The sequence below is a fragment of the Rhinoderma darwinii genome, chromosome 1 (assembly GCF_050947455.1).
Source record: "Rhinoderma darwinii isolate aRhiDar2 chromosome 1, aRhiDar2.hap1, whole genome shotgun sequence".
NCBI lineage: Eukaryota > Metazoa > Chordata > Amphibia > Anura > Rhinodermatidae > Rhinoderma > Rhinoderma darwinii.
The window spans coordinates 121280715-121305641 of NC_134687.1; the positions used below are offsets into that span (position 1 = coordinate 121280715).

Sequence of the window (24927 nt, forward strand, 5' to 3'; positions counted from 1 at the left end):
TTCCTCCTTGCTTGTGATTCTTCTCGTTTGGTTTCCTGTCCCTGCTGCAGCTTCTTGAACTATTTGTCCCTGCTTCATACTGCCCTGGCTTACTGACTACTCTCCTGCTCTGCGTTTGGTACCTCGTACACTCCTGCTTTGACTCGACTTGTTCACTACTCTCCTGCTCTGCGTTTGGTACCTCGTACACTCCTGGTTTAACTCGGCTCGTTCACCACTCTTGTTGCTCACGGTGTTGCCGTGGGCAACTGCCCCATTTCCCTTAGCTTCTGTGTACCCTTGTCTATTTGTCCGTCGTGCACTTATTGAGCGTAGGGACTGTCGCCCAGTTGTACCCCGTCGCCTAGGGCGGGTCGTTGCAAGTAGGCAGGGACTGAGTGGCGGGTAGATTAGGGCTCACTTGTCTGTTTCCCTATTCCCATCATAACACATAATTTGTTTTTAATTTTTGATTGTAGATTTTTATTTATTCTATTTTCTTTACATGAATATGGAGGCAGCCATCTTGCCTGAGTTTCTGATAACAGGATTTAGAGATATGTTTTAAGGTATTCACATGGACCATCGGGACCGGTGAACAAAAGGGGACCCATTGACTTCTATAGGAGAGTTTTCTAGGCATCCTCTGTGACCTGTGCAGAGCACATTATGCAAGCAGGGAGAGGAGGAGTGCTGGCTCCATCAACCCATTAAGAACTTTGTTATCTATATATTGGTGTTATCTTTCTTTGTAATCCTGCCTATGATGATAATGAGATTACTGGCCATCATGACCAATGATGACAAACATGTTCGGCATTGTGCAGGAATTACATCCCACGATTATATACATGTACTTCATGGTGCGTTAAGTGGTTAAGGGGTTAAGGGAAAATGCGTATTATGAATGTTAGGCCAATGTTAGTAAGTGTTTAAAAGGGGTTTTCTTGTTTAGAAACCCACTTTCATATTCCCTATTAGGGAGTTACATTTTTGCATCAAATATCCCATTATCTGAATCCCTTCTTTTTCCTAAAGGGAGGGATTTCAACAATGGATATACCTTAAGAAATTGCTGATAATTTAATACCATCATTTTATCTAATACAGTGGTTAACAACAAACTACACAATACATTTAAAATGTTCTTGTAATTGTAATAAAAATGTATCAGTTCTTGCCTTTGTAATGTTCTTTTTGTTGAAGGTTTTCAAAAGACTTAGAAAATGTATTGTTTAACATTTCAGAAACAAAAGGTTAAAACAAGATATTACATAACCCATCCAAATCAGTTAGGGCATTTTAATAAAGGTTGCTGAAGAAAACATATGACATAGTAAAAAATGTCAACACTAACTATAAAAGATATTTAAATGGCTCATAGATGGTATCTCAAATGACAAGTTTATTCTTAAAGAGGATCTGTAAGAATAATATGCATAAGCCTTTGTAATTTTGCATAGAAGAGTAGGTCTTTCACACTGAAGAAACCTGCCCAGAAGGCCCCCTTACCTCCCTACACATTTGCACAAACTGACTAAGGGTGCACTAGAGAAAAAGCTGGGCCGAACAAAGTGCTGTACCGACAGAACCTGCTAGCATTAATGGATTAAAAATGGCGGTCTACATCACATATTTGTCATAGGCACATCACATATTTGTGGATGTTTTTGTAAGGAATAAGGTCAAAATAAATATTAAACCATTATACGTAATTAATTAAAAGGTTTGTCTCACTAAGACATACCCTATACCCTTTCCATACTCACTATTAGGACATATGGACATCACAGAGGTTGGTCCACTGATTTGGACCCATAAAATTAATCAGATGCCAGACCAGCCTTTAAAATTCATTCAGGCCTCAAGATCAGAACAGACAAAAAAAGAAAATATATGCTTACCGCTACTGGATCCTCTTCACTTCCAGGCACCACCACACACATGCGTCAGGATCTTGTATTTGCCGTGCACACAACGTCGAGGGCCTTATGTGCTTAGCCCTGGTGGTAGTTCCGCTCCAGATGGCAGACCTGCCATCATATATGCACTGCACTACTCCAATGCATCTTTAATGGCAAAACTGCAGGGTCTGGACAGCTGGCGTCCCTGGTCCAGATTTAAACTGCGGTCCAACAGGTCAAGACAGCTGCTCTAGATGTAAATCTGGCTTAAAGAGGCTCTGTCACCAGATTTTGCAACCCCTATCTGCTATTGCAGCAGATAGGCGCTGCAATGTAGATTACAGTAACGTTTTTATTTTTAAAAAACGAGCATTTTTGTTCTAGTTATGACCATTTTTGTATTTATGCAAATGAGGCTTGCAAAAGTACAACTGGGCATGTTGAAAAGTAAAAGTACAACTGGGCGTGTATTATGTGCGTACATCGGGGCGTGTTTACTACTTTTACTAGCTGGGCGTTGTGTATAGAAGTATCATCCACTTCTCTTCAGAACGCCCAGCTTCTGGCAGTGCAGACACAGCCATGTTCTCGAGAGATCACGCTGTGACGTCACTTCCCCAGGTCCTGCATCGTGTCAGACGAGCGAGGACACATCGGCACCAGAGGCTACAGATGATTCTGCAGCAGCATCGGCGTTTGCAGGTAAATCGATGTAGCTACTTACCTGCAAACGCTGATGCTGCTGCAGAATCAACTGTAGCCTCTTGTGCCGATGTGGCCGACACGATGCAGGACCTGTGAGTGACGTCACAGATCTGCACTGCCAGAAGCTGGGCGTTCTGAAGAGAAGTGGATGATACTCATCAGAACGCCCAGCTAGTAAAAGTAGTAAACACGCCCCGATGTACGCACATAATACACGCCCAGTTGTACTTTTACTTTTCAACACGCCCAGTTGTACTTTTGCAAGCCTCATTTGCATAAATACAAAAATGGCCATAACTTGGCCAAAAATGCTCGTTTTTTAAAATAAAAACGTTACTGTAATCTACATTGCAGCGCCGATCTGCTGCAATAGCACATAGGGGTTGCAAAATCTGGTGACAGAGCCTCTTTAAGTAAACCAAGTCAAACAAGTGTAATAGAGCCTGTGAGATCCACAGCGAGTTTACCACCAGGGAAAAATTGATGAATAATGTGCTTCCAATATTTCATCAGAAATCTGGTTGTTAGAGCTGGGATCAGGTGGGGTTGTACAACAAGGATGTGATGGAAAAGATGCTAGAAAAGGAGGATGTTATCTTAGGGCATTACCAGTAGTTATGTAAATAAATCGAAATATCTCTTTTGTTCTAATATTTTAGTAAAATATTGCCCAAACTTGTTATTACAATCTACTGACTTGTATATTACATAATATCTGTGTTTATCTATATAGGCAGATCTGAAGTACTTTGTGGCCTTTGCGAGCCAAGGCATTGACATGTAATGCTTTCAATTGGATTAACAAATACACTTTTATGGACCATGCTGGAACAATGAGATGTTCTGGTTCATTATCTTATGTAGAGTTACTTCAACATCAACATGGGGATAAAGCAACTGGCACATGAAGAGGGGCTCTGTGTGCCACCATACCATGTATTGTCAGGTGCCATAAGTACAGAGATATCCTCTAGGGGAGAGGGATACGGCATCTGATGGAGCACGCCACAACGTTTTTTCTTTTGGATTTGTGTGGAATGCAGAGGTAAGAGTCCATGCGTCTCTATGAGAGCTCTATTACACTCCATACAAAACCAAATTCTACCATGTGCATGAGGCTTTAGGCTATGTTCACACAGATTTTTTTGACAAAACTTGTCAAAAACGGCCCGAAAATGCTTCACATTGATTTCAATGGGAGGCGGAGGCGTCTTTTTCCCGCGAGCGGTAAAACCGTCTCGCGGGAGAAAGAAGGGGCATACCCTATCTTCGGGCGTTTACGCCTCTGACCTCCCATTGGCTACAATGGGAGGCAGAGAAAGCGTATTTTGCAGCGTTTTATGCCCGCGGTGCTCAATGGCCGCGAGCGAAAAACGCAGCGAAAATCGGCGTGCAGGGAGAGGAAAATCTGCCTCAAACTTCCAAACGGAAATTTGAGGCAGAAATTCCGTCTGCAAAAAACTCTGTGTGAACATAGCCTTAGAGTAATAACTATCTATGAAAGTAGCAGATAGCTGTCATAAATCTTGAACCCCATATAACCACAATAAATCACAATCCTATTGTAGCGGTCACAGACCGCAGACTCCTCTCATCCTGCAGACGCCTTCCTCCCCGGAGATGCCAGCACAAACGGCCGTCCTGTCCTGCAGTGACAAATAGGGTGCACGCGCGAGCTCATTCCCAGCCTTAAAGGGCCAGTGCGCACACATGTTAAAAATGTGACTGATTGCTCCTAGATCACCCTGGACTATAAGAAGGGCCCTGCCCCTTCACTCATTGCCTGAGCGTTGTTGTGTTTTTCCCGTGTTAGTCTTGCAAATGGTCCCTTAGTGTTTCCTGTTCCCAGTGTTCCCGTTCCTGCTATCTGTATCCTGTATCCCGTGCTACCTTGCTCCTGTGCCTTAAACAGTTGGAGTCGTGCTACACCACGCCTGGTGTCTGCTGCCAAGGTCCCATCTGAGCCTAGTCATCGCTACTGTCAGAACTTTCACAGATACCCTTGCTCGGACTATAGGCTTTACCTGGTACCCTGTTTGGCCATCTGCTATCCCTCTATGGCGGCACGACCACATACCCACAGACCGTGACACCTATACTATACAAGTATTGATACAGACTAGATTATACCAGGAATATCCGTGCAATTTAATTTTGTTTGCAATGAAGAGCTATGTGTTAGTAATCAATAGCTTCTTGGACAATTAAAGCAAATTTGACTATTCTATGTTTTTTTGCACCTCATTGGTGCACCCTCGATTTTCTTTGGAAATCATACTTATTCAAGGAAATTCTGCATAGTTCATGCTGTTTATTTTGGCTTATATTATAGAAGTCAGATATTTATAAAGAATTATTCTCTTATTGCACTAGTTAAAGGAACAGTGTCACCACAAAATTTTTTGTTAATATGTTAAAGATGTTAGTGCTTTATTAAAAACGTTTGGATTAATTTGTGTGTTTGTGTGTTACTTTTTTTTATTTTTACACTTTTTCTTCCCTATGGGGGCTGCCATTTTTTTTCCATTTCTGTATGTGTCGATTAACGACACATACAGACATGGAATACGGCAGCTCCAGTCCCATAGGGACTGCGAACGGGGCCCGTTCCATCCACTATCGTGTACGCCGCTGTGTGGGAACGGCGCATGCGCCGCTCCCACACAGTTCAATTTGAAATGCGCGCTGTCCGGCGCCATTTTCCTGTGGACCGGAAGTCGCGGCCGGACAGTAAGATTACTACTTCTGGTCGCGGCTTCCGGACTTGTGCACATGGAGCAGCGGCAGCAGACGGAGCGGATGGACCGGAGGGAGCGGCGGCGACTGGAGCAGGTAAGTTATTTCTATGTATGTTCGTGTTTCAGTGTGTTTTACTACTGTATGTAAACCTTCTACACTGTGTGTTAGCTCAAAAAATGGCGACACAGTGTAGGAGGTTAGACCGTTCAAACCCCTCGTTTCTCCCGGCACTAGCCAGGATAAAGGAGGGGGGGATTCTGAGAGCTCACTAGAGCGAGGGATTTTTACCCAATTGTGCAGCATAAAGCAATGTGGTTGCTTTACCACATGCAATGCTGCAATTTTGGGAATGGCTCCATCAGTGACCAGTGATGGGAAATATTATAAATTGAATCCAAATTGAATCCAATTTATAATATTTCCTGACTCGTGAAAAAAAAATAAAAAATTAGAACAATGTTTAATCACCTATACACGAACTGTTTAACTAAAAAAAAAACAAACATGTTTTGCTGGCAACACATTGCCTTTAAGTATACTACACGTAAAACACATAATTGAGCAATATGTATGCCTCTGACTGTAATTTTTTAACACCGTTGCCAACCAAGTGACATTTACACTGCTCTGCATACAATGAAATGTGAGTTCTGGAGATTCAATCAGTGTCATACACTTCTCATTGTTCCAGCCCAGCTTCTTTCACTGCACAATCATACTGTGCTGTGGATCATGCTGGGCTGGAACAATGTGACAAGTGTATGAGGCTGATTAGTCACTGATTGGTCAGCGTCATACACTCCTCTGTACAACGCCCAGTTGGTCATTAAGAAACTCATTAACATAAATCTAAAATTGCTCATAACTTGCTCAAAACATTATCGTTTTTCAAAATAAAAACCACTGTTATCTACATTACAGCGCCGATCAGATTATGTAGGAGATAGGGCACTTATAATCTGGTGACAGAGCCTCTTTAAGCTTTACCTCATCAGAATACTCTAATCCCATATCATCAGTAAAAAAAAAAATCTTATTATGTAAAACAAAACAATCGAGTTTGTTTTTTTGGGGACAAGTTGTAGTTTGTCATGGCACCATTTATTGTACCGTATAATGTACTGGGAAGCTAAAAAAAAATATTTGTGGGGTGAAATGCGAAAAAAACAGCGATTACGCCATTTTTTGGGGGGGTTTTATTTTTTCAGCGTCTATCAGGCGGAAAAAACTACATGTGCACCTTATTCTACAGGTTGATACGATTACGGCGATACCAAATTTATATGTTTTGTTTTATGTTTTACCACTTTAAAAAGAAAAAAACTATTTGCTAAAGAAAAAAATGTTTTGTGGGCTTAATTTTTGCGGGGCAAGCTGTAGTTTTCACCGATAACATTTTGGGGTATATACGACTTTTTTTATCACTTTTTTGCAGAGCTAAGGTGACCAAAAAACAGCAATTTGTGTGTTTTATATGTTTTACATATTTTTTTTTACGCCATTCACCCAGCAGGTTAAACAATGCTATATTGTAATAGTTTGTCCTTTTACAGATGCGGCGAAACCAGTTGTTTTAACTTTTATTTTTTTTATCATTGATAGAGGGAAAAAATGGGAAAAGTTTTTTTTTTTTAACTTTTAATACTTTTTTTTTATTGGAACATAATTTATTTAACAGTTTTTTGACTTTGTTTATTAGTCCCCCTAGGGGACTTGAAGCAGCGATCGTTGGATCTCTTGCATGATATACTGCAATACTAATGTATTGCAGTATATCGTGATACTGACAGTCTCCTTTGAAACCCTGCCATGCGCAGAGCTTCAAAGGAGTACAAAGATGGCAGATCTGGGGGCCTTTATTAAGCCCCCAGGCTGCCATGACAACCATGGTCACCGGCCGATCTCGCCACGGTGGGGCGCGATGTGTGATTGAGGGGTTGCCCCCTTGATTCTAACAATTTAAATGCTGCGGTCGCGATTGACCGTGGCATTTAAGGTGTTAAACGGGCGGAATCAAAGTGATCTTTGATTCCACCCGTTGGAGTGAGGTGTCGGCTGTATAACACAGCTGTCATCCGCTGAGTATGGAGCACGCTCAGCCCGTGAGCGCGCTCCATACTTCCCCTTGGCAACATTTCAGTAATAGTACGTCGTATGTCGCCAGAGGGTTAAAAAGTTGCCCCATAAGGGGAAATTGGGGCAAGGTGCGATTTCTATAACGCACCCCATCCCAATTCTGACCCCTCCCAATAATTGCAATGTTTGTTGGGGGAAGTGGTACAAATGTATGAGAGTTTGTGGGTCTTGTCAACAATGTGCAAGGTTTTTCTGCACGTCGGAGCAATGCTACCTTGATGCCACATTGCGCCCCATCCCGTATGCAGGTACATATATGAAAGTAATGTGCACATGTGGCCCAGGAAGCTATTAATAGCATTGCTACTTAGGTATATAGATAAATAATTATGTATATACCAAACCTGCTGTGGTTGCTTTTGCTGCAGAGAAATCTTCAATAAAAGACTAGTATGTTCATAGTATATAGTATCCTAATAACGGATCTTGGTTGATTAAAGGCCAGAACATTACTGAAAATCAAACACATTGAGCAACTGTGCAATTCACTGATCAACATCCACAATTACTGAACAAAAAAGGCCAAATTGTTGAATATGTCTCCAAAGAGTTAACGCTTCGTAATCAAAGTGACTAATGTTCTCCTCTTATGAGGGTCATCACTTCCTAAGCTCCTCCCTCCTGCCCTTTACTTTGACCTTTGGACAACTCATTGTCCCTGTTTGCAGGACTTCTGCTGGCCAGGGCGAGCGAGCACATAAAACAGCAGCAACCTGCAGGCTCCACTTCATTTGTGAACTATCCAGCTAAGCAGGTGCAGGACACAGAGGACCTGCTACAATGACACGATTATACCACCAGGGTGTGCTATTTCTCCAGTCCGTACTCCTCTTCTCAAGCACTTATTGTGTGAGTATATAGAGCCTAAATGATACCATTGGAAATCAAGAATACATTAATTAGGCTTTCTTGGTGTATAAGCAATTAATACAATTTCCATTAGTGTACATGGATTTATGTAAATGCTTTCCTGTAAGTTATACTTGTAATACTATGTATGTAAGTAGTATAACTATGTATTTATTTCTATTTGCAGAACCTGGTACCAAACACAGATAACTGCTGCATCTTAGACGACCGATTTGTAAGTTCATTTTTAATTGCAATGAAATATCTCTATTGTTTTTAAGGACTTTCATCAGTTTTACTTACTTTTTACTTATAGGGGGAGTACTGTCCAACTACATGTGGAGTCTCAGACTTTCTAAACACATACTACTCAGAAGTAGACACAGATCTGCAATATTTTGAAGGACTTCTAAATCAAATAAGAAATGACACAACCACCACTACTGTAATTGTGACCGACATGCAACAAACAGGGACTAAGCCCCAAACATCTCCACAAGGTAAGGAACATGGCTTGTGTAGAGAGTAACCTGTATTATCACTGTATACATACATGCCCACCGTTATGCCCGGCGGTCTTAATTTTAATATATCTTTTCTTGAATAGGGCTGAAAGATCCTACACAAAAATCCAGAAGCATGCTGGATGAGGTTACACGATATGAAAGGACTGTTACAGACAATGAAAGGATCATACAGTGAGTATCTATAAGGGCTGATGATCATTGAATGAGCGATGAGACTAGGCAGGGATATGGAGCATTGGACAAGATAACTATGTGGTCCACATTTTTAGAAAATATATTGTACAGGGATTTTTCAATACGGAATTTAATTGCTCATTCTTAATAGTGTCTAAGGTACTAACGATGATGGAAATAGATATAGTTTTCCAAGAGACATTATATAATACATGAGGGAACTGCACAATGCCAGATTGTTACTCCTATACAAGTGAAACTTGTCTCCACCGCCATATTTATAGAACTGTCTTTTTACAAAATCATGTCAAGTAATTATTACATCCAATAATTCATTACGGAGAGAGTAAGATCCTTATAACAATCATTTTCCAGCCTAACAGACACTTTGACCATCATTTTCTGATTTAATTTACTGTAAACCTGGTTTTCTCTTCTTTCTTTTCCCTCTAGAGAACTACAAGACATGCTAAACACTAACTCACAAAAAATTTCCCTGCTGAAACAGAAGATTTCAGTTCTGGAAATCCAATGCCAACAACCCTGTGAAAATACTGTTCAAATACAAGATTTGACAGGAAAAGGTATAATTAATATTGGAGAAAAAAGGATGAATGGCACAGGAACAATACAAGAGTGCAAAATCATTGGTCTATGTAGCATTGCAGTTATTGCCAGACATTACATTAGGCAGATCTATCTATCTATCTATCTATCTATCTATCTATCTATCTATCTATCTATCTATCTATCTATCTATCTATCTATCTATCTATCTATCTATCTATCTATCTATCTATCTATCTATCTATCTATCTATCTATTATACACAGATAAAGCCAAGTTTATCTTGACTCTGATAGCTTGAAGCAGCGAGATATCCCACAACAAAAGTCATTGAAAACGTCAAGTTAAAGTTTCTTGCCACTGTGTATTTAACGTGTCAAAAATTAAGGATAACGTTAGCTACATCTGTATATATACTGTATATGTGTATATATATATATATATATATATATATATATATTTATACACACACACACACACACACATATATATATATATAAAATACATTTGTGTAACAAATTTTTTCTGTTGTGTAAACTTTATGTTTGTGTGAGCTGGCTCCATGTCATCCGTCTGATATCCACTCTTTTTGTTACCCAACAATCCTAATGTGGGAATAGTAATAATAATCAAAAGTTGTATTTTTTTAGATTGCCAAGAAATTGCAAATAAGGGAGCACGGACCAGTGGCCTGTACTATATCAAGCCTCTGAAAGCCAAGCAGCAGTTCCTGGTTTATTGTGAAATTGAGCCATCTGGCAGTGCATGGACCGTTCTTCAAAGAGTGAGTGAAAAGAAGTTCTAATGATGTTGTATAAAGTGGAGTTGCAGAGAAACTCCTCAGGCTGGGTTCACACGACCTATTTTCAGGCGTAAACGAGGCGTATTATGCCTCGTTTTACGTCTGAAAATACGGCTCCAATACGTCGGCAAACATCTGCCCATTCATTTGACGTACTGTGCCGACGACCTGTCACTTACGCGTTGTCGTTTGACAGCTGTCAAACGACAATGCGTAAAATGACTGCCTCGTCAAAGAAGTGCAGGACACTTCTTTGAAACGTAATTTGAGCCGTTTTTCATTGAATTCAATGAAGAACAGCTCAAATGATCGGCCATCAAAGACGCCTGGCAAAATGCGAGGAGGAGCTTTTACGTCTGAAACAGTCTGTCTTTTCAGACGTAAAAGCCAGTTCTCGTGTGCACATACCCTAATGTTATGGCTGTCTGTTGTGGGAGCTCCATTGCCGTGGTACAGTCTGCTGTAAACAGCTGCAAACCGCCGTAGTAAGAGCAAGCAGACGGCGGCAGGATTTTTTTCATACTGTTAGCTTATAGCACAGTAGTGGTTAGATAACTCAAGTGCTAGAATCACGGGGGGAAAAAAAGAGCTCTATTCTATGGTCTATCTACACCTTGTTCCAACCGTCCAGAAATGTCCATTGTTACAATCAAATATCATTCATATAAAATATCTAGTATCAATAAATACGATACAACAGAAAACATACTTATTAGAAGTACAGTATAGTACAGATAGTATGTCAATTATTAATTACTAATATAACTTCAAAATATGTATGTTTAAAATAGTTTTAGATTTTTCTTCCTAAGGCCCAGTTCACACTAAGTTTTTTGACACGTTGACGCGGAAACCGCGTCGGAAAATGCGCCAAAAAACGGCCGAAAATGCCTTCCATTGATTTCAATGGGAGGCGGACGCTTTTTTTCCCCGCGAGCAGTAAAAAAAACACTTGTGGGAAAAAGAAGCGTCATGCCCGGTCTACAGGCATTTACGCCTCTGACCTCCCATTGACATCAATTGGAGGCAGAGAAAGCGTATTTCGCTGTGTTTTTGCCCGTGGCTCTCAATGGGCGCGAGCCAAAAACAACGCGAAAAATGTGGCAAACGTCGTGCAGGCAGATCAAAATCTGCCTCAAAATTCTAAACGGAATTTGGAGGCAGAATTTTCTGCCTGCAAAACACTCAGTGTGAACTCAGCCTAAGAGATGCCATCAATATCTAATTGGTGGGGGTCTGACTGCTGTGACCCCACCCTGCCTTCCTAAAATTGGGTGTCAGCTTCACTCTGCCTTTTTTGAAGTTTCTATGGTTAACCCATTATAGTCAATCACCCATTATACTAAATTGAACTTTGGTGGCATAACTTTTTGGTATGTTTTCTATTGATATCTGCAAAACTTATTGTTGCTGAGCCATTAAAAAGTCAGAATCCCAAAACTGGGATTCTTATGTATCAGCAGATTCCCTTCTATCAGTATATTCTGTGTATGATAAAAATCATTGGTAAGTACATACAACAATACACATTCAGGAGTTCTTGCTTATTTTTTTCTTATTTCCCCCACCCAGAGGCTTGATGGCAGCGTCGACTTCAACAAGAACTGGATCCAATACAAAGAAGGATTTGGATATTTGTCGCCAACTGATACAACAGAGTTTTGGCTGGGAAATGAAAAGACTCACCTGATCAGCACCCAATCTACTATTCCATATGTTCTGAGGATAGAGCTAGAGGACTGGAGCGGTCATAAGAGGTGATATATGTAAATCATGACCAAATATCATTGTATTTATGATCCTCAAACCCCCGCATCCGATAACAATCCTTCATAAATTGAAAGTATTGGCTTGTTTTTACAATTTTCTGCGGAGTAGATTCATATTTTACTATAGAGCAGATGGAATACCAAATTGCAGCAAATTATTTAAATAGCTCGGCATGTTAGACACATTCTTCTTCTCACACCATCTCATGGCTGGCGTACGTATGCACTACTTGAATCCTATGAATATGTTACAGTATAATTCTTAATTACAATTGAAAATTTTATACCTTGACGCTTCAATGCACTTTAACTAGAAATGGTCCTTTTTTTTAATTATATGTAGCAACGCAGACTATTCCACATTCCGGCTGAATAATGAAAAGGACAAATACCGGCTGACCTATGCGTTTTTCCTTGGTGGTGATGCTGGAGATGCATTTGATGGCTTTGATTTTGGAGATGACCCCAGTGACAAGTTTTTCACCTCTCACAATGGCATGCAGTTCAGTACCTATGACAAAGATAATGATAAATTTGATGGAAACTGCGCTGAGCAAGACGGCTCCGGTTGGTGGATGAACAGATGCCATGCTGGTCACCTCAATGGCAAATATTACCAAGGTAAACCTATGCATATATTCGCCATATCAATATACATTTTGGAGGTAGGAAAATCTTGCCTCATGTAGCCATGGACAGATTGAACAGGATATGTTATCTCAGTATGGATGCACATATTGTTTTTAAAAATAATAATTCATTTTATTTTTCCAATGAACAGTAGGGAAACATCAGAGAATAGATTCGTCACAAATAGAAGCAAACAGGCCAAAACATAAGCCTTAAAATTGGTAACATAAAGGGTGCAAATATGTTTTGATTGGCTCATATCTATCCTATCCTTAGATGACATTAAATATTTCAGTGGAGTCAGGTTTTTCTCCTACCACTTCCCTTTAAATACAGTTTGGAATATATGTTCCTTCTCCTTGAAGTAAATACATTTCTCATATTTGCTTAAAGGGGTTGTCTAATAAAGACAATCCATTACCATATGCTCTATTTGGGCATATGGATGTAATAGTGGGGGAGGGCCTGCTCAGGATCCCCCTCAATGAGTTAGAATGAAGAACATCTCTTACTCTGGTGGACCCAGACCGTTTGAATTGCTGGCATGTAATACTACACTTCCCCTGAAGCCTCCAGTTCCAAATTCACAAACCCCCTGCCAATGAACTGTTATTGCCTGGGGTTTCTGAAGCGAGACCCGTGGCGATCAGCCGATCACTATGGTTGCTGCAAGCTGAAAATTGGTTATCTATTTATAAATATAAATATAGACTTGGTAAATATACACTTGTATATCAATGAAATCACCTGTCAGAGTAATCCAATAGTCATTGTAAAACACTGATTCTAAAGGATATTTGAATCCTGTATGATTTTCCTAATCTATTTTTTAATTCATCCATATTAAATTTTTATTCCAAAACATACTCTGTTAATTGTAGCATTTATGGAAATCAGAAATTCAGCGTTTTATCTTAGCACAATTGAATGTATAACTTTACATACTGGGTAAATACAGAATAATATGTTTAAAAAATGGATTAGCTTTATGCATGTTTAAAAGAGGACAAATCCCCTAAAATACTTAAAATACTATAATCAGTTTCTTTTCCATTCCTTTCAGATGGCACCTACTCAGAGACTGATAGCTCTACTGGTTATGACAATGGAATTATTTGGGCAACATGGCGCAGCCGTTGGTACTCCATGAAGAAAGTGTCAATGAAAATTATTCCTTTGAACCGATATGGCGTAGATGGTCAACAACAATTTTCAAAGGATGCAAAGGTCGGATCTCAACGAGGAGATTTCTAGAATTCTGAATCTTTTATCTATTCCACTCTGAACATTTGACATAATATCTACATCACACCATACCTCATGTCTATAAGTAGATCTTGTTTAAAAAATAAAGCATGGAAAAAAATCTTTGTTGCTATTGCCTGTGCTGTTTTCTTCTGCGCTTGCTGTTGTACTAAAGGAATGTCTATATGAATAGAAAATAAATTGAAAAATACATTTGCCTAATGTTCTATATATTGATAGCTAAATAATTAAAGGGCATTTCGAGGACTAAAACGTTGACTCATTCTTAGAGTAGGCCATCAATGTTTGATCAGTGGGGTCCAACCTCCAGGGCCAGACCGATCATCAGAACAAAGATCCACTTTGCTTGCGGGAGCTCTGTAAGCACAGGATGTCAGATATCTATCTAGGCACAGTGGCTCGTCCATACGTCAGCTGTGCCTAATACTGCATGACCCCCACCAATCAAATATTAATGACTTATCCTAAGAATAAAGAAAGCTTGAAGAAGACCCACATTAGGGTCGAAACATCGCTATTTATTATGGTGTAATAAAAGTTTTTGATACTTTTTTCGATACTTTGAAAAAACGTGTGCTGCAGTCTCCATATTTTCTTTATCCTAAGAATAAACCATCAATGTTTTAGTCCCAGAAAACCTCTTATAGGAAATCTGTCAGCAGTTTTGAGGCCTCAAAACTGCTGACAGCGGGATATAGGGGAGGAGGAGGGCATTAGCTTCTGACATTAGCTTCTGTCGCAAGTGCCACTCTCTGTGATGGCTCTAGTGGCAAATCTAGAGTGGTCACTTGGAGCAGAGGGGCGAGGCTGGCAGCGTGCAGCGAGGAGAGCCAAGAAGCAATTGCACATCAAGCGCCCGCCTCAGTGGCACTTGTGACCGTAGCACCGGAAAAATTGCATGACCCAGAAAAAAGGTATAGTTACAATGCCCTCCCCTATATTGCGCTGTCAGCAGTTTTGAGGTGTCAAAACTGCTTACAGATTCCCTCAGCCTTGACCACGGCAACCTTAATGCAACTTTTGGGGGATTTAGAGTAAATCTGATTTGGGTTAGCTTTTCATTATGCACATCCGTAATTTCACTGCTTGTTAATTGACAAGGGGTACTCATTTGGTGCCTACACTATTATTTACGCAGTGATGTAAGCATCGATCATCTTATGAAGGGACAAGCCCCTAAAAGTCTGGTTGCTATCATTAGTTGCCTTAAGAATATGGCAAAACCCAAACATAGTTGCAATTATGTAATAGGAATACATAACATAAATTCAAGAACTGTAAAGGTGTTCATTTTAACTTTAAGTGGCATGCCTGTGCCCATAGAATATGCTTCTTGGCAACTGTGGTTTGATTTTTGCTGCAATGTATAGGTGAGTTACATTGTTTTAATCTGTTGTTCTCTTTCATTGTAGGGTGGTGACATATAAATTGACAGATTTTAATAAAAGGTCCAGGTTTGTGGAATATGGAAGACACCAGATCTTTGCAGTCAGGAAATTTGCACTATATCCGATAGAAAAAAAACCACATTAAATTCCTTTTAACATTAAAAATAAAAAGTCTTTCTAATTTATTTCAAAAGGTATTTTTAGTTATAGCCATTCGGCTATAGTAGATGGTACAAAAATGTCATATTTGATAGGGCTTTCCACAAACAGATAAGAAATACATTGGCTTAAATTCATAGTTAACCCTTTAAGGACGCAGACTGTTTTGGACTTCAGGACGCAGCCCCAGTTTTCAAATCTGAGATGCGTCACTTTATGTGGTAGTGACTTTAGGTTTCTTTTCCAAGCGATTCTGAGATGCAAAAGGATGCAAATGTAAAGAAAATTTGGAAAAAATTGAATTTTCCTACATTTGAAATCCTCTGAAGTTTTTAACATTTTCAACAAAATGTGCAAGACCTATTTTTTTAAGCACCACTTCAGTTCTGTAGTGGCTTTGAGGGGCCTATATATTAGAAACCCCCACAAATTACCCCATTTTGAAAACTGCAGTCCTCACATATTCAAATCATCAGGTGTTAGCAAAGAAACAAAACTTAATATTTATTACCCAGATTCTGCAGTTTTCAGAAATACCTCATATGTGACCGTAGTGTGCTACTGGACTCAAACACAGGCCTCAGAAACTATGGAGCACCTTGTTGATTTTGGGGCATCTTTTTTGTTAGGATTTTATTTAGGCACCAATATGTGTTTGCAGAGGCTTTGAGGTGCCAAACATACGGAACACTGCCAAAAAGACCCCATTTAGGAAACTACACCCTCAAGGAATTCATCTAGGGATGTAGTAAGCATTTGACCCCACAGGTGTTTTATAGATTTTATTAGAATTGGGCCGTGAAAATGAAAATTTTTTTTTTTTCAAATAAAAGTTTTAGCTAATTTTTTTCTTTTTTCACAAGGAAAACAAGAGACAAGGCACCCAAAAATTTGTTACGCAATTTCTTCCAAGTAAGGAAATACCCCATATGTGGTTGTTTATTGCTCTTTGAACACATAGAAGGGCTCAAAATTGAAGGAGCGCAATCTGGTTTTTGGAGTGCAAATTTTACTGGAATGGTTTTTGGTAGCCATGTTGCCTTGATGCATTAGTACAGTGAAAATCCCCAAGAAGTGACCCCATTTTGGAAACTACACCCCTCAAGGAATTCATCTAGAGGCGTAACGAGCATTTTAACCCCACAGGTGTTTTGCAGATATTAGTCTGCAATGGATGTTGCAGAGTAAAAATTCTAATTTTTCCATAGATATGTCAGTTCCGTGTCCAATATGTTGTGCTCAGCTTGGGCCACTGTGAAAAGACAGCTCTCTAATTATTATGCAGTGTTTTCTGATTTAAAAAAAACAAAACACATGTGGCCCTAATATTTTGCATGGACATACAACAGGGTTCAGGAGTGAAAGAGCATCATCGCATTTGAGGCCTAATTTGGTGATTTTATACAGCATTACCCACAATTACAGAGCCTCTGAGGTAAAATAATAAAAGAAACACCAAAGAATTGACCCCAATTTAGAAACTGCACCGCTTAAGTAATTCACCTAGAAGTGTAGTGAGCATTTTAATCCCACAAGTGTTTTGTAGATATTAGCGCGCAATCGATGTTGCAGAGTAAAAATTCCAATGTTTCCACAGACGTTTTATTTTAGTGCCAAATATGTTGTGCTCAGCTTATGCCATGTGAGACACACATCTCATAAATAGTTAGAAAGATTCTCCCGAGTACATTGGCACCCCATATATGGTCATAAACTGCTGTTTCGGCACACTGCCAGGCTCAAAAGGACCACCATTTGGATTTTGGAGTGCAGATTTTTCTTGGTTTTATCTTTGTTTGGGATATTACTGGTATTTCAATGTGTAATGTAGGCAGGGCATATGTCAGGTGTGCAGACTATATCAGGGCATAATAAGGTGGCATAATAATGGGGTAAATAATAAAATTAATTATCAATTGATGTGTGGTACGCTTTGAAACAATCCTTCACACAGGCCAGGTTTTTAAGGACAGGTGTTGCACTGATAAATGGTGTCCATATTTATCCCCCTTTTGGTACACACTCTGCACCTTTTTGGGGTCTTTCCCTTCTTTGCAGTTAGGAGAACGTCGCAGGGAAAGTGTTGCCCTGGTACAACATGAGAGGCCTACTTTTCAGTGGAGATTGAAGTTTTGGGACAGATGTGCTTGGTCCTCCCCTTCCTGTTCCCCAATATTAGGACCTTGATAACTAGCTCTTGAATTTGGAGGAATGTTCCCATCTGGCCTGCACATCGGGATAGCACGTAAGCATTATACAATGCTATCTGTATGATGTGCACGGCTAGCTTTTTGTACCATGGGACATTGCTATATGCTAAATCGTAGTATTGTACAAAATATCTGCGCTCCAGCATTGCCTAATCATTGGCTTCTTCACTATCCCCATATGCAACAGAAGCCCAAAGCATCATCATTTTTGCTGCATTTATGGGGTCCACATGTGGGGTCTAGAAAATGATGACGTGGGGATTTGGGACGAAATACTGCTGGACGAATAAAGTTGTTTGGGCCATCATTTTGCATCATTGCGTTCCGAGAGTCATAACTTTTTTTATTTTTCCGTTGAAAGAGCTGTGTGACAATTAGTTTTTTGCTGGACAGGCTGTAGTTCTTTTGGTACCATCTTGGGTTACATCAGATTTTTTTATCACTTTTTATTCCAATTTTTTTAGAAGCCAGTTGAACAAAAAACAGCAAAGCTGGCATCGTTTTTCATTAATTTTTCATTGTATCGGATAAATAAGGTGGTGGTTTTATACTGTAGATCAGGTCATGACGAATGCGGTGATACCAATTATGTTTTTTATGTTTTACTACTCGTGCGCAAAGTCTTTTTTACACAATAATTATTCTTCTCAAAAAATATCATGTTAAGGTGTTGCCATATTCTGACCACCATAACTTTTTTATTTTTCCATGGACAGAGCTGTGTGGGGGCTGACAAATTGTGATGGCATTATATGTGGCTCTTGACTTAGGCCAGGGCTACACTTAGACTTTGTTGTAGTACTACATAATTGACTTTAACTATTGAGTGTTAGCTGCAGTCCAGGATTGCATGCAACTTAATATACGCATTTGGACTTCAGTTGCAGCTCAATTGTTAAAATCAATTATGTAGTACTATGACAAAGTCTAGGTGTAGCCCTGGCCTTAACCCCTTAATGACCAGCCTATTTTAAACCTTAATGACCAAGCCATTTTTTATGTTTTTCCATCGTCGCATTCCAAGAGCTATAACTTTTTTATTTTTGCGTCGACATAGCTGTATAAGGTCTTGTTTTTTTGCGTGACAAGTTGTATTTTTTAATAGCACCATTTTGAGGTACATATTATTTATTGATTAACTTTTATAAACTTTTTTTGGGGGGGGGGGAATAGAAAAAAACCTGAAATTTTGCCACGCTTTTTTGCATCCTAAATCTACGCCGTTTACCGTGTGGTATAAGTAACACAATAACTTTATTCAGTGGGTTGTTGCGATTGCAATGATACCAAATTTGTATAGATTATGTATGTTTTACTACTTTTACACAGTAATAACGCTTTTTTTTCAAAATTATTTGTTTTTGTGTCTCCATATTCGAAGAGCCATAACTTTTTTATTGTTCCGCCGATGCAGTTGTATGAGGGCTTTTTTTTTGCGGGAAGACTTGTCGTTCTTATTGGTACGAGTTTGGAGTAGATGCGACTTTTTGAGCACTTTTTATCACAGAATCAGGATTCACAGAATCAGGATTCACAGAAAACAGCAATTTTTCCATAGTTTTTTATAAAAATTTTTACGGCGTTCATCGTGCGGGTTAAATAGTGTAATTGCTCTATAGTCGGGGTCGTTACGGATGCGGCGATACCAAATATGCGTAATTTTTTTACTTTATTTTGTTTTTTTAATAGTAAAGCATTTTGTAAGGGGAAAAAGTGGGTTTTGCATTTTTTTCTATTTTTTTTTAAATTAACTTTATTACTTTTTTTTTTACTTTTTTACTAGTCCCACTAGGGGACTTTAACATGCGATTCTCCGATCGCTATTATAATACACTGCAATACTTTTGTATTGCAGTGTATTTCTGCCTGTCCGTTTAAAACGGTCAGGCATCTGCCGTAGGCATGACCTAGCAGGCATTCACTACAGGAAGACCTGGGGGCCTTTATTAGGCCCCTGGCTGCCATCGGAGACACAGACACTCGGCGATCTTATCGCCGGGTGTCAGTGGGAGGAGAGGGAGCTCCATCCCTGTCACCAAAACCACTCAGATGCGGTGCACGCTATTGAGCACCGCATCTGAGGGGTTATACGGGTGAGATCGATACTTATATCGATCTCACACGTTCGAGCAGGGACGCCCCCAGCTCTCAGCTATATCTGGCAGCTGAGAGAGGGGACATTTATCGGCTCCCTGCTCTGTTTACTTATTCCGATGCAGCGACGTAAAAAGTCTACTGCATCGGAATAAGGCCCGTTAGTGACCGACGTAGAAACACTATGGGCCGGCCACTGACGGGTTAAGGTACCAGATATCACATTCTGCCAGGGCCGAAAACAAGAGTTTGGCATGTTGATATTGTCGGGATCTGTCCGTATGGGGTGGGGGAGATATGGTTGGCAATGAAAAGGTTCAAACAGTTTAAGTTTGAATCATCTCTGTTTCTGAATTGGGTAGGGACCCTATCTGTGCACCACCCCGAGCTTGTGCTGTCTGAACCTCCACACAGTTTAAATTTGAAGTACACGCTTTACTTTATTGCATCCAAAAAATAAACTAGTGGTTGTCCAGTTTACAAGACTTGCAGCATATAAACAAAAACACCTTGCCCGTCTGGACACTAACTAAACATCAGGTTTCCTTAACCTATGATACACTGTGGGTCCAGTGTTCATTGATAAGGCTTTCTACAATTTCCTTGTTCGACTTCCCAGGCCCTACACAACCCAGCAATGAGCACACTAGTGCTCACACATTAACGTTACTGAATTGTCTTGAGAGTTAATAGATATCACAATCTAGGATGCGATGTCTATTCACAATCCAATAACTTGGTCAAAATTGATCGTTTTTCTAAATAAAAAACACTGCTGTAATCTACATTACAGTGCAGATCACATTATGTAGAATATAGTGTGGTGACAGAGCCTCTTTAACAAAAAGCCTCAGCAAACTAACTTTTGCTCAGTAACCCAACTTTCCTGGATTCCTTATCTCAACCAACTTAAAGGGGTATTCCCAACTTAGACATTTATGTCATATGCACGGGATATGCCATAAATATGTAAGAGTATGTTCACACGCTTAACAAAATATGTCTGAAAATACGGAGCTGTTTTCAAGGGAAAACAGCTCCTGATTTTCAGCCGTTTTTTAAGCAAACTAGTGTTATTCGCTGCATTTTTTACGGCCGTTTTTGGAGCTATTTTTCTGTTGAGTCAATAAAAAACGGCTCCAAAAACGGCTCGAGAAGTGACATGCACTTCTTTTTACAGGGCGTCTTTTTGAGCGCTGTTTTTTTGAAAATGAGGTAGAAAAAACGCCCCATCGGAACAGAACGCCGTATTTCGCATTGAAATCAATGTTTGTAGGCGTTTGTAGGCGTTCTGCTACCGATTTTTCAGCTGTTTTTTGAGACGTTTACAGCCCGAGAAACGGTTGAAAAAAGCCTGTGTGAACATACCCTAATAGTTGTGAGTCCCAGCTTTGGGACTCACAGATATATCAAGAACAGGGGTCACCCGACCCCAGCTTCACCTGTTGAGGCGGCCGCTGGCCGCAGATTCCAGGCAGGGAAGGGGAGTGGGCGGGACACATGCGCGCGGCTCTCTCCTTTCTTTTCTATGGATATGCCATAAATGCCTAAGTTGGGAATAGACTTGTTATCAGCCAGGTGAGAAATATACCCCCTCAGGTACTTTTGCTGCCACTGGCTTACAATAGTTATTAGGTCACCCCTCTGCCGTCTTTCTTCAGCCTGGTTTCTAAAACCTTAATAGTGATAATCTTTCTGGGTACTGTAGTCCACTCATTTCATTTATTAATTTAATTGAACCCATTCAAGCTCTTCTATGCCTTTCTTGTGCACTTGTGCTCAAAACTGTACACAATATTCCATGTGCCTTCTGACTAGTGATCTATAAAGTGGTAGAGCTATGTTCTCGTCATATGCATATATGCCACTTTCGATGCACTCGTGTTCTTATTTGCCTTGTTTTTTCATGTAATAAGTATCTTGACATGTATTTTCCCTTCCCAAGTTAATAGCCTTACATTTAGTGATTCAGTGTTAAACTTCATTTGCCACTTCTCTGCCCAAGCCTCCAACTTTTCCAGATCCATTTGTGAAGAATACTGAAAGATCCTATCACTATATCCCAGTAACCCCCCTTTAGATTCCTTAAATATCAGAAGTAATGGTCTGTCTTTCACTGCTCTTAATTGCTTTAGCACTCGGGGGTGTATGCCACCTGCACCTGGTGATTTGTCTATTATAACCTTTTTTAGGCAGCTCTGCACTTCTTCCTGGGTTAGACAGGTGATATTTAATGGAGAAATGTATTTATTCCTGTGCATTTTACCTGACATTTCATTTTCGTCTGTGAACACAGTGGAGAATTATTTTTTTTAAAGGGTAACCAAATGTTCGACAAACTTCTGACATGTCATGGTGACATGTCAGAAGTTTTGATTGGTGGGGGCCCGAGTACTGAGACCCCCCCCCAATCGCTAAAACGAAGCGTCGTTATGGTAATATTACACTAATATCACATCTTTTTCTTATATTGTTTTTATTAACTGTTATCCCATCTTATATTGTAAATTTTTTATTATATACGTTTTCCCTGGGATAATACACTTTGTATGGGTTATTTTTAACCCCATAATTATATATTGTTTGTTTACATATAGATCCAGCACTGACTTATGGTGGTTTTTGTTACCGTGTAATGTATATGTGTTTGATATATGTTAATTTATAATTTTTCACTTGTGTTAATACACTTTGTCTCTTGTATTTGCTTTTTTTCTTTTATATTATGTTACAATTGTCTCTACCCCTTTTTTTACTATGATGAGTATTACTATAAATGGTGGTCAAAAATAGATTTCTCCCTATTAGAACATCTGGTTCTGACATTTGTGTTAGGGTATGTTCACACGCTGAGAGGCTTTTACGGCTGAAATGACAGACTGTTTTCAGGAGAGAACAGCTGCCTCGTTTCAGCCGTATTTCCTCCTCCTCGCATTTTGCGAGGCTTCTCTGACAGCCGTAAATTTTGAGCTGTGCTTCATTGAGTTCAATGAAGAACGGCTCAAATTACGTCTGAAAGAAGTGCCCTGCACTTCTTTTGACGAGGCTGTATTTTTACGCGTCGTCGTTTGACAGCTGTCAAACGACGATGCGTAAATGACAGGTTGTCTGCACAGTACGTCGGCAAACCCATTCAAATGAATGGACAGATGTTTGCCGACGTATTGTAGCCCTATTTTCAGACGTAAAATGAGGCATAATACGCCTGAAAATAGGTCGTGTGAACACAGCCTAAGATCCATCTCCAGCGATGATGTACGCATGCCAGCTGTTGTCGCTGGCGGAGATGCACGGCCCCCTTCGGCTCCTTTTGCGCACTGCGCATGTCCGGAACTCCCGTCACGCGTCGGGAATCTGGATGTGTGCTCCAGCATGTGGAGCCGGAAGTGGGTCAAGCCTCGCTTCCGGTTGCGTTAGCGGGCATGCGCCGATTTTCATTATGGCGATGGTGTACACCTAGATACACATATCACTGCACTATATAAGGACCGGACATGATTTGGACTGAGCACTCACAGCGAAACGCGCGTTGGGGTCATTGTGGCAGAGCCGACACAGGTTTGGACACTTTTGCTGTAATGGGTAAAGCTGTTTCCTGACTGTTATCTGCATGTATTGATATCTCCCTTTGCCTCTTCCCTACTTCTACTAGTCTATAATGTGTATGGGATACTAGAGGGTACTAGGGGCTATCAGGGTAGAACCCACTGTGGTCCAGAATATATCTTTTGCAGTTAGTCAGTACAGTCTCTCTATAGTTCATTAAATTTCATTCAGTAACTCCTATGTTGAGCTCTACAATACCACATTGTTTGCGCTAGAGTCTTGTAATTACATGTTTTTTAAGTCGATGTCATATTTATGTAATAAAATTGTTATATTCTTATATAATTTTGTCTATATGCTCTATTTTTTTCTGGTATGGTTCAAATGGCTATGGAGCAGCCTATAGGGTAAAATATGGGGGGATGTTGGTCTCTAAACCATCACTCAGCCTATAACATTAATGCTTTTGGAGCTTGTCTATTTACTATCTTGACTTTATAGTTGAACTCCTCCCAATCCCTAGTTTAAACACTCCTCCAACCTAATCTCCCACTGCCTTTTTGGTGTGGCAAGTGGTACAGGTAGTATTTAGGACATACTACATTTGATGTCCCTGCCCTAAGCTTACGACCTAAGTCCCTGAAATCCTTTCTAACTTTAATCTTGATGCAAATGTGCACTATTACCCGCTAAGTCCTCACCAGCACCTCCCAGTAATCTGTCAACCAGATTTGTGATATGTCAAACTTGAGCACTGGTAAAAAAAACACACTGTTCGACAATCCGGTATTTGTGACAGATTGTCCTATCTGTTCCCCTAATTAATAAATTCCCCACTATCAGCACCTGTCTGGCCTGCCCTGTACTCCTATTTCCCTATTTACTGGAGCAGATATTTCCCTGGATGTCAGAGGATAAAGTGAAAAATTCCACACCCTGCAGACAGGTAGAACTGTTAGGGTGCCGTAGATGATGCGGTCAAGACCCAGTAGTTGCCGCGCGGACTACACGGCAATTTGCTGTAAAACTGGGTACGATTTTGCTATGGTTTTGCAATAAAATTTTGTAAAACTGCATCGCAACACCAAGGCAATTCGGAGTACACGTAGTTCACAGCATTATTCCGGCTCAGCTGAATTGTGTACGGGCACCAAAATTGGGCTTGTTGACCTCATTAGTGTGTAGTTTTACCTCTTTCCTTTTGAGTGCACACAGCTTAGAGGAAACACTGAGTGCCGCAAAATTATGAAATATAATAAGCTTGCATTAAAATGTGTAAAAAAGTATGATTATAATAGTAAATGACAGAAATTAGGCTGTGGTTCCACGATAAACTCTTGCCATGGAACCCTAGCAGTGTTCCCTCTAAGCTATGTGCACTGGAAAGCATTAAAACAACACACTAATGAGGTTACCTAGCTTAATAACAGTTCTACTTGTCTGCAGGGTGCTGGATTTTTAACTCTATCATTTCCAGAGCGCA

General features: G+C 40.0%; 1 protein-coding gene across 2 annotated transcripts; it reads left to right on the top strand.

The window, feature by feature from the left end:
• The first annotated feature begins 8176 nt into the window (after positions 1–8176).
• Positions 8177–15606, top strand: FGG (fibrinogen gamma chain). 2 transcript variants are annotated; one of them, XM_075860325.1, is made up of 10 exons: positions 8179–8312; positions 8500–8547; positions 8629–8812; positions 8920–9010; positions 9467–9597; positions 10231–10364; positions 11955–12139; positions 12495–12772; positions 13845–14008; positions 15460–15606. In XM_075860325.1, the coding sequence occupies exons 1-10, from the start codon at positions 8244–8246 to the stop codon at positions 15472–15474; spliced, it is 1299 nt and encodes a 432-aa protein (XP_075716440.1). In that variant the 5' UTR covers positions 8179–8243; the 3' UTR covers positions 15475–15606. The 2 variants fall into 2 exon arrangements, with proteins under 2 accessions (XP_075716439.1, XP_075716440.1); XM_075860324.1 differs by lacking the exon at positions 15460–15606 and having other exon boundaries at positions 8177–8312; positions 13845–14598.
• The last annotated feature ends 9321 nt before the right edge of the window (positions 15607–24927 follow it).